Here is a 17,161-nt window from a genome sequence, read left to right as displayed (position 1 = left end):
AGTTATTTTTTAAAATCCACTTTCCTCAACACTGACATTCTTGCTTAATACATTGAGAAGTAACCATACAGATGGTTTCTGATCTCTTAAATGTAGGTGACATAGAATTTCTAGAGTACACATACAATTTCGATATCATTTGACTTTTAAGTTTTTGTGACATGGTTTCACTCATGATGTTTCATCCACTCACAAATAGAATATATCTTACCCAAAGTGTTTCAGTAAGCTTTATTTTTTCCTTTTCTTTATATGACCCAAACTGGATCGAAACTTTCAGAAGTATTTCTTTTCTTTCTTAAAAAAATACATTTTTTTTTATTTCTTAAAAAAAAAAAATTCTATTATTACTGAGACTCCATATTTTTTCTCTCATAATTTATAATAAAATCGTAGCCTCATTTAGATTGGAAAAGACCCTTAAGATCACCAAGTCCAACCATTAACCCAGTAGCACTGCCATGTCCCTAAGTACCACATCTACACATCTTTTAAATACCTTCAGGGGTGGTGTCACAGCCCCTTCCCTGGACAGCCTGTTCCAGTGTTTGACAACCCAGTCAATGTAGAATTTCTGTCAACCTCCCATGGTTCAACTTGAAGCCATTTCCTCTCATCTTGTCACTTAGGAAGATGCTATATCTGCTTGTCTCAAAACGTCATAACAAAAAGATGCAGAAAGAACTTTGGAGAGTTAAATCTGTGTTTTGTAAACCTTTGAATATAAATGCGTTTTCCGTATTACATAAGGAGACAGTAGTCCAAAGGAACTGAACACACGCAAACTTTGACAGATAATAAAAGGGAGACAAAGGCATCCTTTCCAGTTTCTAAACTTGATTTGTTTCAGTCTGGATAACAGACATTAAGGCTTAATGCAGAATTATTGTGTAGTATAATAACATCACCATTTTAGTAGTTCTTCTCATTGAACCTTTCTTGGTTTTAAATCCTGGATGTCTGTCAAAATGGTAAAGGGAACAATTCAGAATTCAAAACTCCCACTTTTGTAAGACTTCATTATTAAAAGTTCCTTCAAGTGAGGCATCACAAAGCTGAAGCAGTGAATTTTTTCATGTTTGAATAGAAGAGCAAGACCGTGCCTTAAAACTGCAGTTGGTATCATTTTAAGTGACTGCACTGTTGAGGCAATGAAAGCCATGTGAGGAAAAGGTCGGGCTGTGCATTGCAGCGGATTCACTAGTCATGTCATAGATGACAGTTTTTCCGTGGCATAACAGCATCTGTCAAGGTAATGGAAGTTTAAATGAGTAAACAGTGGAGATGTGATGAGCACTTACAGCCATGGACTGGAAGAAAAACAATTCTTGTATTTTAGTTTGTGCTTTTGTAAAACATGTGGAGATGTATCCTTCTGCATCAAAACTAATCAACAAAAACATTGGGGATGGGGGACTAGTCAGCATACTTAAGCATAGTTAAGAGGAAAACTTTCTTACTTCAAGTGTTCCTCCTCTCTTGCCTCCAATCCCACTGATCTTTAAGTAGTAATAAATAGCAGTGATTATTTTGCTTAGCTGAAATCTGAAGGACAATAGTTTGATTATTTCTCTTACCTTTTATTTATGTCTGCTACATAGTGAGCTCTCTAAGAAGTAAAGCTGTCAGGGTGAAGTGGGCATCAGAAGGTGAATGGCAAGTACAGATCTCTTGCTTATAGAAATGACAGTTCACATTTATCTTGTCTAGATAGAAACACCTCTATGTCATCTGTAATTGCTTTTGCCTGAATGAGAAGTTCCTAGGTTCCTGAGGGCAAAATTTTGCAACAGAAGAGCCCTGAATGTGATTAATTTGTGTGTTGGCAGTATATCAGGCAAGAGGCCAAAAGATAAAATGATGGAAAGCCAACCTGTTCTCCCAGCTGGGTTAGTCATGACATGCTGGGATTAGGGAAATCTTGGCTGAGTTCAGTAATTAGGGTAACTTCCCTGAATGTCATTCTAGTGCAACTGCTACGTCTTTTCTTTTGAGAAAGTTTTAAAACAAAATTTGCTTTGCCTGTGGTAATGGACCTGTAAAATAGAGTTAAAAAATAACAGCTATGCAATTAAAGTACATGTATTCTTTAGATGGCTTTTGGAACCGGATCTGTTTAAACTTCTGAAATACTTGTATTTCACAAGTTGTCGTAATAGAGTTTCATAAACCAGTGCCCTTTTCAAGTGACTGAGTAAAATTGCTTTTAATAATAGGGGAGAAACATGAGTAGAAAGCTTGCAGTGAAAAACATCCACTCATTTTTATTAACTACTCGCCATCCTTCTTTACAATATTAAAATGAATAGTGTGAGATTATTTTTCTTGTATGTTTAGTCACCTTCTCATACAATGCATGGACATGCACGGTAGCTTGAGCACAAGTCTGGACCAGCTGGTGTCAGTAAAGTAAATAACTTTCATTCTCTTCTGTTCACTCTAAGTTAGAAAGAGCTTTTTTTTTTAAAAAACAGGTGTGTTATTTTTATTGGCTATGGCTGGTTTTGAAAAGGAGATGAGTTAGTTGTCTGGTTAGATTTTCATCTGTAAATGGTGATGTATTAAAATTAAGGTCACAATAATTTTGTACAAAGATTCTTGCTCAAAACTTTAGTCAGAAGAGATCAGTAGTATCTCAAGTGTTACTTTTGACTTGTAATGGGGGGAAGAGGTATTGTCAAGAAGATACTGTGACCAAGATGTGTGTGTGGTGTGAAAAAAACAGTTTCAGTTCTACTGACTCAATTTATGAGGGTAGGGATTTTTAAATACCTGTGTCTTCCACATGTCACAGATAATTTGGCTCTGTGAAATGGGATTTTAAACTGTCACTTTGTAAGCCGTAAGAAAACAAAACATTCAGAATTATTCTATTACAGGTCACAGAAGATTTTTTTCAATGTCAGAATTTTATATGTCGCTTACCTTAAATATCAGTTTTGAGCTATGTCTTGGCCATCACATAAATTCAGTTCTCAGAACTTTTTTATTTTCAACCTAGACATAACATGCTATGATTTTTTTTTTTTTTTTACTTAACCAGCTATGATAAAAATGTTTTTTGAAAAACTGTTTTTATTGTTTCTTTCAGGAATAAGTGGGTAATTTTTTTTTTTTTTTTTTGGCCATATAATTCTCTTAATAAATAAAATAGCAAGCTTAAGTTATCATTAATTTCAATTAACTAATAAAAATGTTTATTTTTTTCTTACAGGAGATGATCAGATGGAGAGAAAAGGTCAAGTTTTAATCCTTTTAGTGGAACAAGCTCTCGGTTTCCAGGACTACAAAGCAGCTAGTATGCATTGCCAGGAGCTCATGGCTGCAGGTGAAGTGAATAAATGGGGGTTGCATGGGCTCATGGTGGTCAAAATCTGAGTTCTGCTTCTTGGCTTACTGGGATCTCAGAGTGGTCCGTTTCATTCAAAGATCAGTTGCATTTTGTTTGAGAGTCAGCTGACATCTCTATGGAATGGAGATGCATACAGCAAATTCTATATGTAATATGACAGTTACTGAACTATTAGACATGTAACCATAGGGAGCTTTTCTGTGCCCCCAGGAATCACAATGTCTCATTCTTTCTATGCTGTATCTCTCTCAAACAGGTAAAAATACGTGACTGCAGCTAGCAGGAATGTGGAGGTCTTTTAGATGTCTTTCTGTCAAAACTCTTATAACATCTGTGCTAAATTATTTACATAATTTGTATATGTGAGGGTGTGAGTGAAGGTACATGACATATATGTGTCAAGCTACTATGGAATATAGGATTTGTTTCTTTGGATCTTTTTTCTGCCTGGAGATAGAGTAGGAAAATTCTGAGGTTAACTAAGGTTCTTGTAGTATATCAAGTGATATATTTTACTTTCTTTTTTCAGCCACTCCAGTAAGGTGTTCAATATCATGCTCTGAAGTAAATCATGCTTTTCTTATTGCAATGGAAAATAATATAATGAATATAAATAAAAATACAGTGTGTAGGTTTATAGATGCCTATTGTACTGATATCTACAATATGGTAATAACAAGTCTTCCGTGTATTTGGTCAGTCTAAAGTTGGGTTGTGTCTGTTTCATGGAGCCTTTATGGTTCCTTACTCAGGGATGTTAAGTGTTGTCAAGAATGCCACATGCCCTGCTTTATTTCATCCAGTAAGAATTATGCAGCATCCTCCTATTGCTTGTGAAGCTTACCAGCCGCAGAAGTACATATTGAGTTCTCTTGCAGGTTATTCTAAGAGCTGGGAAGTTTGCAGTCAGCTTGGGCAATCAGAAGGCTACCATGATTTGGGTATGCGTCAGGAACTCATGGCTTTTGCTCTGACGCACTGTCCCCCAGGTGCCATAGAGGCATTGTTGGGAGTGAGCAGTTCATTGCAAACCCAGGTAGGTGTTTTCTGAAACTTGTTTCATGCAAATTCAGTGCTTACCAAAGTAAAGGGGACTTGTGCTCATTTTGGAGTTTGTTCCCTTCAGTTCCTACCCCCAACAAGTTCATGTTTGTTCTACTTTATACTTTTACTGTTATATTTCAACAAATGAGGAGGTATTTTTTTTAAGTATTTTTATATGATGAGTTTGCTTCTCAAGTAGAAGTGCAGTTGTATTCTCTGTCTTTAGTTCATTTACTTTCTTAATTTATTGCCCAATGTAAACATTTTATTTGCAAATGCAGTTAAAGAATATTTGTAGTATTTTCCAGGTGTTTACGTCTTGTAATGCAGCTTCATTAAATGCCCACTTAAATGTCTATTAAATGTTTGTTCTGACATTTTAAAGATTTCTACCCAATATACAATTATTTTCTCACTTATTTCAACCATGTAATGGTTTTAACAAGTACAACAGGATTTTTCTGGGACATCTTTACCAACTTCTTAATCACATCTTAGGTGTTCAGCTGATCATATTATATATATTGTGTCATTTAAATGCAAGTTATGACAAGATGTCATAGCAAACCTTTTCAAAAGTTTTATTTGAAACTGCAGTGCAGTAATTTAGGTTGTCAAAATGTTAATTTGTGTTCAGTGTAATCGTGGTTTGGCCTGCGTACTATTACTTGTTTAACTGTCTTATTTGTCTAAGAGTTCACAATGTTTGTGGATTTATCTTTGTATAGTAAAAACATGTTGGAGGTTTTGCATTCTGTGTGGCTGAAGAATGAGGGAGAAGGGAGTAGTAGCTACAGTACATACATTGTCTAAGGCAGCAGCAAATGCATGGCTCTTTTCTTTACAAAATTGTGTAGCAATGTGCATGAAAAATACAGGCAACATATGAAGACAGTCTGTGTTGCTTCAGTAACAGGGTAGTATCAAAATAAAATGGTATAAAGGATTTGAAATAAAGTCTAGCTTGTGAAAGCTATTTACTGTTCATTTTTTTTCCATCATAAAAGCACTCAAATTTGAGAGAGGTACGTATGAGCATAAACATGAATGGAATCTTTGTAGAATTGATACCCGTACAATATAGAAATACAGACTTGTTTCCTTCTGTACGTGCCTATGTTTAGAATTAGAATTTGAAGTCAGACAAATTTTTGGTGCTGGATAAACCAGGATTTGTTAGACTTCCTGTCAGCTCACTGCTTCTCTATTGCCGTCTCATTCTGTCTGAAGGCTTCATGTCCTGTCAGTTGTAACGCAGAGCAGCTGCTCAGCCACAGGTTATTACCCTCTTGCATCCCACTTCTCCAGGGGAAAAGGTTATCTATTTTCCCCATTCACAAAACTTAAGACTGAATTTGTTGCTCAGATTTATTAGTGCAGTGTCATTTGTAGAAAAAGACCAGTGATGATTAATTTGGTATTTTCCCCAGGAAGCCAAACCCGTGTAATGATTTCTGTCAAAGCATATTTAATCAGTTTCTTCTGCAATTACGTTTTCTGTAAGCTAAGTATAAGCTTTTCAAATTTGTTCATTAACGCTCCTATATGTTCTGTCCAAGCTTTTCACATATGTTCATTAATGCTCCTCTATGCTCTGTCTTTGTGTGTAGATAGATATATGCAAAAAAATCTTCGTCAGATGGTCAGGCTGACCAGACGATATAAATGTCTATAAGTATTTTTTGACCTTCATCTGTTCTATGGCATGTGGAAATTCTCCTCTCAGATCTACTATCTTGTGTAACATTTGCCTCTGTTGAGTTGTGCAACACCTGGGAGGCACAGTTCAGATAAGTGGTGTTTTTCATGTAAGATCTTTAGCCTACATAGTAAAGCAGCATGCATAAAATTAAAAAAAAAATAAAAAAAATCACATTGTATAGAGGAGGATTATGCAAGTCCATGGAGAAGGCAAGGTCATTTTACCTAGGGACTACAACAGTGAGAAGATGTCAGAGATACCTATGCGTTCTACCTGTTTTTCCCTTCACCCTTGTTTTTCTGTCATGGAAACTTTTACATCTGAATTTTTTGGGTTCCTTGTGACATTAGTCATAATTCTTACATTTGATTATTTGACTGGTAAGAGATTATATTTATTTTGTATTTATAGATTCTTTATCAGGCTGTGAATTACCAGTTTTTTCCTTCAGAAGGAGGTGAGAATGTAAATATCTCAGGACCTTCTTCATTGATCAGTAAGGATACAGAGGTAAGCTTTAAAGAGTTTTTTTAAAGTAATAAATATTTTGCTCTGCATTATGCTAAAGAGCTGAACTTGAGTTTTTATCAACATTTAACATTCCAGATAAAATGCACAACTTCAAGATATCTACTGGTCTCTGTTCTTATTAGATTGTTTTAAGTTCAAGATTTTGCTTATGTATTTATAGTCTGTTCTGATTTTTCATTGCTTCTTCCTGAACAGTCTTAGCACCGTAGCAATTAAAAAAAAATAAATCCAGCAGTAGGAGAAAAGTGCAACAAAACTTAACATGATATCATAGATTAATGTTGGTTTGATTTTTGATCTGCCCCAATTGCTAAGCAACCTATTCAAAAATAAACCTGAGCTACACATTTAAGTAAAAAGTGTCTTGAAGCTTACGACTACTAGTTTATAACTTTCATGTATTGCATGTGAAATTATTTTCATGTATAAGATCAGAAGGAACATTGAGTCTTTTGTGGCACATAGAGGCAGGGCAGCATAAAAAGAGCTCTGCTATTCTTTTTACTTCTCCTGGTTATTATTTTAAGTTTGTACGTTTTCAATTGCAAGTTCATGTCTCTCTTTAAAGAAGATATAATTACCTATGTATACAAGAAATACCTTTTTTATCCTCTTCAGAACAGAAAATTCTAAGTTTAGCTTATTCTTTTCTCCCTTTTCTGTTTAAGCTTTTTTGTAGAAGTTAAACAGATCTTGTAGGGGTGGGGAGGAGGCCAGAAATTTTAAAGAAATATAGGAAAGAATATAGAAAGAAAGCAAAAAGGTGGTTCATGTTGCATAGTCTGGCTTTTTGAGGAAAGTATCCAAGTTGCAGCTTCCTTGATGTCCTTATACCTTTGGGGAATTTTTTACCAATGACAGCTGTAGATGGAATGTGCTAGTCTTTTTCTTTAGTATATTTAACACCATGTGGCTTAAAAAACAAAACCTCCCCATCACGTTATTGGAAGGGGAACAGATAACCTCAATGTATAGTTTTATATTTTGTGTCTTTCATGTATCTATTGGCTTATGTGTGTACTTGGTATACATATATGCATATGTAAATATTCATCATTACATTTATATAAAATGAATGGTCAGGAAAAGTAAAATAGCACTGAAAACAGTATTCAGAGGAAGAGAGCTGAACAGTTTATGCCTTTGATAGAATAAAGAACAGGTTTGTTTCAGTGGCATGAATTCTTTCTATTTCCTGGAAACTGGTAAATGAATCACTCAAAGAGAAATATTATTAATTAGATGTTAATAAAATTGTGGAGCCTCCTGATGTGGGTGTGGATGCTGATGTTTACAATATTTTAGTCTATGTAACAAATTTGTCATGCGTCATATATTCATACGCTATAGTACTATTGACTGTGTATTGTGATGGACCAATTAGACATGCGTGTAAATGATCCAGAAACTTATTCGGAAACGTACGGGTTTATCAGAGTTGAGTGAACTCACTAATTAACTTCATTATTGATTCAGTTTGGATATCTGAAGCACTTTTCATTATGCTGGGTAATTCGCATTCAGAAATTTCTGTAATGTATCTGTTGTGGTTTTTTTTTTCTTAAGTTCTTTCCCTGTTGTTGTGGTTGTCTGTTTAGAGTTGGAACTAAGCAGATGGTTGATCTGTCAAGTTTGTAGGTTGCTGCATTGAAGCTTTTTTCTTTCTGTTTTCTTATACTTGTTCTATGCATGTCATATTTCAGGCTGTTAAACTATGAAATGAATTCTGTATGTTTGCTAATTCTGTCTGTCGACTTCATAGGGTTTTATAGCTTCCTTCATTTCTTGCAATGACACAGAAACGTAGCCAAGAATTTAGTCACTGTATAACCCTTTCTTTGTTACAAACATCTGAAATGTTAGAAAAGCAATATATCCAATCACTCAGTTTCTTTGACTTAACTGAATCCCCTAACTACAATTGCCATAGTTGCACTTCACATAATTCCTCATGCTTCGTATTCATTGTCTTGCACAGAATTTCAGTTTCTTCAAAGAAAAAACACGAGAAGTTTTTTTTTCACTTTCATTTTACTCCTTTTTCACTTATGTCATGATTAACTTATAGCATCCTTTTCACTAGCAGTTGACAAATGTTATTCTTTCTTATGTACTGATACCTTTTCAAATTGCTGCTTTAAATGAAATTTTCCTTACATTGACTTGACTAAGCTTCTTCTAGCATACATATATTTGGGCATCCCTTTCTCTGTTGCAATAAAAATACCTATCTGCAGGCACATCAGTTTCCCTTTCAAAGCTTTAGTGACCCTTTTTCTACCTCTTCTTACCTTCATTTACTATTCAATCATTAGTTGCCACTGTAATTTTTTTCATTATACCAACCTACATCACTAGCTGGTCATAATTGTCAGTCATTATTCTCTTGATTAACTCCTTTCTAGAGATGTCTAAACTCATTTCATTGCTGTTGTTTTATGGTTTAATTCTTAAGCATTTTTTCCCTGAAACGAGTTGAAACTTGAAAGCAGCTGGCTGTATATCTCTACAGATAGCATAGAAATGTCACTTAACATTGCTATCCTATTGGCTTCAAGTATAACTTTTCCAAATTTTTGGTGGTCTTGCTATGATGGAAATTCTTGATTGCTACAATAAAGATGCATGTAATTATTCCGCAGGAGCTAATGCATTTACAGGAGAATATAGTCAGTTACTTTAGTGCCAATTTTCACTGTTGATTGAACTCATGGGATCCGTTGAAGAAATTATCCTTTGAAAGCTATAGTGATTCCAACATAGTAGACTATTTTTAAGCAAAGTGTTGTTTTCCTAATCCCCACCCTTTTTCCTCTTTGTTGGATGCTACAAATGCCTCAACAACCAATATTGCGTTTCTCAAATAAAATATGTCAGTGACAAAATTAAGGTCTTGATTCATGAAAAGCATTTCTAAATATTATTGCTAACATTGTTAGATTAATGCTTAGTCAGAAGCTGTTTTGTGCCACTGATAACAAGAGTCTCTCAGACCTACCATTCAGACTGTTCTCAATCCACCTTGCCATCTACTTAAGCAGCCCACTTTTGAGCTTTTCCATGAGGTTGTCATGGGAGACAGTGTCGAAAGTCTTGCTGAAGTCCAGGCGGGCAAAATACAATGCTTTCCCCTCATCAGTCCAGCTTATTTGTCCAATTGTAGAAGACAATCAAGGTGGTTAAGCATGATTTCCCTTTGATGAATCCATGCTGACTACTTCTAATGATCTTCTTGTCTCCCACATGCATAGAGGTGGCCTTTAGGTTGAGCTGCTCCATCACCTTTTCCAGGGCTTGAGATGGGACTGACTGGCCTCGCCTAGTTCCCAGGGTCATCCTTCTTGCCCTTTTTAAAGACTATCAGGACTATCAGTAATGTCTGTTAGCTGCCTCAGGACTTATGGGTGCATCCCATAATAATCTTAATGCATATTAACTCTTAATGCATTGATTACTTTTTGCATGTTTTAATGCTGGCACCTTGACTAATTGCCATTAAAGACAACTCTCCCCCCCCCCCCCTTCCCCCCAGTAGTCCACACTGTAGGCGTTTATTAATCTCTCTTATGTTGCTTATTTAAAAAATAGTTGGCTTTGTCTTTTCATTAGACTGTTAGAATGATACATATGAGCATATATGAGTATAGATGTATATATGTATAAATATTTTTGCTGTTATTTCAGAGTATCTTGATAATTCAGAATTTGTTAGCTGACATTTTACATAAATTTAGATTCATGCAAATTTATTATTATTATTATTTACATTTTAATCAAAAATGTATACTTTTATAATGGATATCAGGAAGAAATAAGAAAACAAATTCCCTCAAGCACCCCTCAAAACCCCCAAACTATAATTTCCTCCTGAAGATAAAACTAAAGGATACAATTAAAGTTGTCTTCTTAAGATAGCATCTCCAACTCATTTATTTTGACAGATTGATTCCAGAGAGCAAAAATGTTACAGCCCGAAAATGGTGTTCTGGGTACACAGAGGAATGGATTTTCAGAAAACAATTCTTATTTGTGCAGAAAAGACTGTAATTATTTGTAAAGAGTTGAAATTCCTTTTAGAGAAAAAGCAGTAGAGTTTATCTGATAGCGGTGAAGCTATAGAAGCACACACACCGGCATACAAGTTGGTCTGTTAGTTTTGACACTACCGAAGGAGGTTTATTTTTTTAAACAAAATGATGTTTTGTTCAAATGCAGTTGAGAACCTGGGCTTTGTTTTGTTTTGTTTTTTTTTCGTCCCTGGTTCTAGTTTGGTTTGATTTTTTTCCCCATGAAGAATCAATTAGTTGTCCTGCAGTATCTATTTAAAAACAAAAGGCAAAGAGAGAAATCAGTATTCTGTATCTAACATTTAAAATAAATTACAAAAAACTTTTGTACTAAGTACAAAGAGTAGTTTATTTTAAAAATACACAAACAAGAAATTTTACCCAAGCCACTCTACCTTGAATTTTCTGTTGCTTTTTAACTTTTCAGAGTAAAAAAATCTATCATGTTCTTTCTTCACTTGGTGAAGTAGGAGTAGAAATTTCCAGTTTAGCCAGTCAGTTCGTTAGTTAGTGAAATACAGAATATGATTTTGGAAAAGATTTTAAAAAATGCTGAAGCCTTAGTAGAAAGAAGAACTTAAAATTGAACTGCTATTTCAGTGGTCAGCTTAAGGCAGTGATTGACTACATAGTAGAGTAAAAAATACTAAACATATGTTTGTCTACAGTGAAATTCTGCCTTATTGATGCTAATGTATTTTGTCACTGAGGTTACAGTGGGATGTAATTCATTTGAGTGTAACTTGGCATCCTTTTGCTCTGATGTCTGAAACTTAGTCATGAGTAAGTTGTAAACAAAGACCTCACAGTCAGTTATACAGGTAGAATTTTTCTGTTTCAGTACACTTCAGTGTATGGGGAATTGAATAATAGAGGTTTTGGGGAAAAAACATTGATGTAAAGCTGTTGAAGTTTTCTGTATGGAGGCAAATATTTATATTTCCTATTGCTGAAGACTGTGTTTACATTAGCATGCTAGTTATATTTTTGTCTGATGTGTGATCTTTGTAAAGGATGCAATTAACACAATCCTTTCAGGGCTGAACTAGCACAGATCAAATACCATGAATGTTCAGGGTATTATTTAAACGCCCTCTACATGAGGAAGAGCTCATACAGAAAGCTCCAGTTGTGGAACATGTCTTCTACTTTTAAGAATTGACTACATGTGAGTTTCCTGAGGCTCAGTGAAGATGTTTTGAAGGATAATGTGTAGATGGGTATGTGCATGTATTGCAGCCTTTTAGGTTTGCTGTATTTGGTAACTTTTAAGTGCCAACTGCAGAATTTCAGATCTTGATGATACTTTTCAACTTTGTCTAGAGACAAATGTGTACACCTGCTCACCATTTCTCCTGCAGAGAATTCAATTTAATCATCGCTACCTCTGTACAAATACAGGATTGTCTCTGTTACCAGCTTTCTTGAAGATTAATTTTAGCATGCTCAATCTCCTTATTTGGAGAGAGAACATTATTTTAACAGAAGCATTCAACAGTTATGTAAAACATTAAAATTATAAACTTTGTAGTTAAAAACAGCTGGTGTCTCTGGAAATGAGATTATGACTGAATAAAGGGCAAAATGGTCTGTTGCTCATGCTAGTCAGTTCAGATTGAAACTCCTAAATCACTGTTGACTTACCTTTTTGTTTGTTTTTATGACAGCTACTGCTTAAATCAATAATCATTAACAGTATCTGAACTCTAATGCATTTGGGTTTAGGTCATTAGCCTAATTAAAGCATGAGTCTAAAACTTGCCCTTGTGTGTTGGATATGCTCACAGGATGAAACCAACATCTCCTCTAGCCAGTCTGCTGATTTGTTGTACTGGACGACCTCAAAAACCATGAAGGTGCTGTCTAACACAACTATGACTACAAAAGCCATGCTGCATGCTGTCAGTGATGGACAGTGGTGGAAGAGACCATTAACTTATCTTCGACCATTACATGTAAGGGATTGCTGATGTGTCTCCAGACATTTACACGTTCACTGATACATGGGTATAAAAGCTAGGCTGCTTTGTAGGTGTCTGATAACTGAAGACCTCAAATCAGTAAATGAATTTGAGACATCATGAGATAGTTTACTGACAAATCCCAGTGAAATTAGGGGTCTAAAGCCGTTTCTGTTTCTTGTTTTCTAATCTGCTTGCACCTCCTTTCTCAGGACAATGTGAGAAGGCATAGTTGAAATTTGGCAGAATTTCAGAACTTTGGGGAAGAAAGCACAATGAAACCCACTCTTTAAACACTGTCATTTTATATTCAAAGCTGTTCCTTTTCAGTTTCTCTTTTCTACCTTCTGTATTTCAGTGCATTTTGTATAATGTTTATGATACTAGATTTCCTGATACTACTTTTGAGCATGATTCTCTTTCCTTTTTTTAAGAATACTGGACTGCATTCAGCATTGGTTTATGTAAGATGCCTCCTATCTTGCTCCCCATTGAATTAAATGATATTTTCAATTACAGTTGTTTCCCTTCTGAACAGCATTTATAGACTTTTTAATGAGCTTTGTTGCAGGTAGGCTCAAGTATATTTATTCTTTCAGGGCCACGAATTTGGAGATGTATTAGAAGGTGGGCCTGGAGAAAATGCCACTGTGGAAAAACAAGGATGTCATCCATTTTATGAGTCTTTAATTGCTGATCCATATGTTGCAGAAGTAAGTTTGTTACAGAATTTGGAATTGTTAGGGGTTGTTTTGAAATCTTAGAATTAAGAAAGAATATGGATTTTGTATTATTTGTATGACATGAAATAGTAGTAGGAAAAAATCTGAAATTAGTGGAAAGGAAAGCAAATGCAGGAATTGAAGTAAATAGCTCACTTGCATGAAATGCAGTTAAATATAACTGCAGGGTGTAGTGCACCTGTATCAGTTATCTTATTTTACTTCTAGTCTGAAATCGGCTATGGCACATACCAGAACAATTCTTTGGAAAGCTTTGCAGAAGTATTACTGAGAACAGGGAAACTGACAGAAACAAAGAGTGAAGGAAAAGACCTACTTCCAACTACAGAAGGTACGGTTATGTGTATATTCACTCCACTATTTACTATATATAGTAAATACAGGAGAATCTGTGGATGGATTTAAATACATAGACTTGCATGCAATGATCTGAAGTATTGTCTGGGTAGTTTGTGTAAATTGTGATCCGGTCTAAGATCTCACATTGGTTAAGCCTTGGTAGAAATAGCTGTAGAAGTTTCAAGAGAAGCAGTATTTTTAAAAAGGGTTGTTCAGGAAAGACTAGAAATCTGAAAGGTGCCTTTAAATAAGCAGTAAGTGGTATTGGCAGGCTGTGAAAAATATGAATATAGTGGGGAGGAGGAAATTGTTGAAAGTTTTCTGAATGCTACCATGTACAGATATTTAAATGGAAATTTGAAATCTGTGTTAGTTATTTGTGTCCTGGGTTCAGCAGTAGCAGTCATTTTTCTCCTTCTTGGTAGCTGGTGCAGTGCAGTGTTTTGACTTTCAGCTCGGGAACAGAGCTTATAGTGATGTTTTGGTTTGGCCAAGGACTTTGTGAGCCTCATGCTCTGCCAGGGAGGAGGGGAAGCCGGGAGGAAGCAGAGACAGGACACCTGACCCAAACTGACCAAAGAGCTATTCCATACCACAGCACGTCATGCCCAGGATGTAACTGGGAGTTAGCCGGAAGGGCTGGGAGACTGCAGGGTTGGAGGAGGTATCGGTCGGAGCTTGGTCGGGCTTGGGGGGCGAGTTATTGGTCGGCTGGTGCTGAGGTGTTGTATTCTCTTCCCTTGTTATTTCCTTTATCATTATTATCATTGGTGGTAGCAGTAGTGATTTGTGTTATACCTTAGTTACTAAACTGTTCTTATCTCAACCCGTGGGAGTTGCATTCTTTTCAATTCTCCTCTCCATCCCTCCGAGAGCAGGAGGAGGGCAAGAAAGGGGGGTAAGTGAGCGAACGAGTTACCTGACTGGGTTTAAACCACGACAGTTCTTTTTGGCGCCCAACGTGGGGCGCCAAAAAGAACTGTCGTGGTTTAAACCCAGTCAGGTAACTCGTTCGCTCACTCCCAGCGAGCGGCGCCGAGCTGACAACAATCAAGGTCCGTGTCCGTCTCAAAGCCTACAGCACCCAAGATTCCCAGGCGGTCTCCCATCCAAGTACTAACCGAGCCCGACCCTGCTTAGCTTCCGAGATCAGACGAGATCGGGCGTTTTCAGGGTGGTGTGGCCGTAGGCTTTGAGACGGACACGGACCTTGATTGTTGTCAGCTCGGCGCCGCTCGCTGGGAGTGAGTGAACGAGTTACCTGACTGGGTTTAAACCACGACAGTTCTTTTTGGTGCCCCACGTTGGGCGCCAAAAAGAACTGTCGTGGTTTAAACCCAGTCAGGTAACTCGTTCGCTCACTTACCCCCCCTTTCTTGCCCTCCTCCTGCTCTCGGAGGGATGGAGAGGAGAATTGAAAAGAATGCAACTCCCACGGGTTGAGATAAGAACAGTTTAGTAACTAAGGTATAACACAAATCACTACTGCTACCACCAATGATAATAATGATAAAGGAAATAACAAGGGAAGAGAATACAACACCTCAGCACCAGCCGAACAATAACTCGCCCCCCAAGCCCGACCAAGCTCCGACCGATACCTCCTCCAACCCTGCAGTCTCCCAGCCCTTCCGGCTAACTCCCAGTTACATCCTGGGCATGACGTGAATGGGTTCAGCTACTGCTGAACCCAGGACAATTTGCATGTCTACCTGTATGTGTGTTCATTTGTTCAGATTCTCTGTATTTTGTATAGCTTTCAGTATCGCAGGATCATTAGATTGTTTTATTTTCTAATGCTTAACTACAGATTCTGGAATTATTAGAACATTTTGTCTTCTGATGTTTCTATTTTTATGCTTAATAACTTGTTAATTGAAACAGTTTCACTTTAAAAAAACAGCAACAAAAAACCAGACCACACAAAACCACATATGTTTGTTTTTCTTTCCTTTTGCATATCTCCTACTGGTTTAAGAAATTAACTGTTTAAATATTTATATGCTATTAGTGTCTTTTGAAGGAACATATCTGTATTATATTTTACTTTGTGGAAATTTCTGCCATGAAAAATGAGTATATCACTTGCAATATGAGAAAAGTGTTAGACTTTCTTTCTAAACCACACAGTTTTATTCCGTTTAGTGAAAACGCACATATTTATCTTACAAGTATATGACTCAGTAGTTTGACATACGTGATGTTTCTGCAGATAACCTGTACAGTTGTAACAAAATAAGACTGTGAATTAGAAAAGGTCAGCAACAGCTTGTATAAATGGGAATGGGTTAATGTTTTGTTCCTTTCATGCACTTTTAAAGCAAAACTAGTCATAAATCAGTACTTAAGATCGCTTTTCTTGCATGCTGGAAGCCCATAAGTTTCTAGTTACAATACCTGTGTCTTAAAGGAGGGGAGGCAGGGATCAAAAAGGATTTGTTGCTTTCTTAGGGCAAATAACAGGAGTTGGCAGATCTTTGGTAATACTTCCTGCTCCAACTTGAGTAATTGGAACTGGTTGTTTATAATTCAGTGGCTGCCTTTCGAGATGGATTTCCAGTTTTGGGGACTTTTCTTTAAAGAAGAAAACAAATTGTGGATTCCAGCTTTAGTTTTTGACCCTCTATTCCTGAAGTGTACAGACTGCTATTTTACCATTTTAATACCTCTGTTCTCTTAGAATAGAATCATAGAATAGTTAGGGTTGGAAAGGACCTTAAGATCATCTAGTTCCAACCCCCCTGCCATGGGCAGGGACACCTCACACTAAACCATCTCACCCAAGGCTCTGTCCAACCTGGCCTTGAACACCGTGAGGAATGGAGAATTCGCAACTTCCCTGGGCAACCCATTCCAGTGCCTCACCACCCTAACAGGAAAGAATATCTTCTTTATATTCAATCTAAACTTTCCCTGTTTAAGTTTTAACCCAATACCCCTTGTCCTGTCACTACAGTTCCTAATGAAGAGTCCCTGCCCAGCATCCCTATAAGCCCCCTTCAGATCTGGGAAGACTGCTATGAGGTCTCCCCACAGCTTTCTCTTCTCCAGGCTGAACAGCCCCAACTTTCTCAGCCTGTCTTCATATGGGAGGTGCTCCAGTCCCCTGATCATGCTCATGGCCCTCCTCTGGACTTGTTCCAACAGTTCCCTGTCCTTTTTATGTTGAGGACATCAGAACTGCACACAATACTCCAGGTGAGGTCTCACAAGAGCAGAGTAGAGGGGCAGGATCACCTCCTTCGACCTGCTGGTCACACTCCTTTTGATGCAGCCCAGGATACGGTTGGCTCTCTGGGCTGTGAGCACGCACTGCTGACTCATGTTCATTTTCTCATGGACCAGCACCCCCAAGTCCTTCTCTGCAGGGCTGCTCTGAATCTCTTCTCTGCCCAGCCTGTAGCAGTGGATGGGATTGCTCT

The 17,161-nt window shown here is 36.9% G+C and overlaps 1 protein-coding gene and 1 non-coding gene across 5 annotated transcripts in view; one reads left to right on the top strand and one right to left on the bottom strand.

Annotated features, from left to right (window-relative positions):
• The window catches only part of NBAS (NBAS subunit of NRZ tethering complex), a 184,039-nt gene that overhangs the window by 68,117 nt on the left and 98,761 nt on the right, over positions 1 to 17,161 (top strand). For 3 of the 4 annotated variants that reach the window (XM_061460839.1, XM_061460838.1, XM_061460841.1), the window contains exons 33-38: positions 3,215 to 3,328; positions 4,231 to 4,388; positions 6,510 to 6,608; positions 12,484 to 12,651; positions 13,257 to 13,370; positions 13,608 to 13,731. In XM_061460839.1, coding sequence (XP_061316823.1) covers positions 3,215 to 3,328; positions 4,231 to 4,388; positions 6,510 to 6,608; positions 12,484 to 12,651; positions 13,257 to 13,370; positions 13,608 to 13,731 — 777 coding nt within the window. The remainder of the gene's footprint in view (positions 1 to 3,214; positions 3,329 to 4,230; positions 4,389 to 6,509; positions 6,609 to 12,483; positions 12,652 to 13,256; positions 13,371 to 13,607; positions 13,732 to 17,161) is intronic. The other variant, XM_061460840.1, reaches the window with a different exon arrangement.
• On the bottom strand, positions 14,812 to 14,930 carry LOC133273526 (5S ribosomal RNA). Its single transcript, XR_009744870.1, has one exon. It is a non-coding gene; the product is annotated as a 5S ribosomal RNA (ribosomal RNA).

This window comes from Pezoporus flaviventris, unplaced genomic scaffold (assembly GCF_033815535.1).
Source record: "Pezoporus flaviventris isolate CSIRO_AGI_PZ_B2104156 unplaced genomic scaffold, CSIRO_AGI_Pfla_v1 ptg000031l, whole genome shotgun sequence".
NCBI lineage: Eukaryota > Metazoa > Chordata > Aves > Psittaciformes > Psittacidae > Pezoporus > Pezoporus flaviventris.
This window is presented reverse-complemented; position numbering and strand designations above follow the sequence as displayed.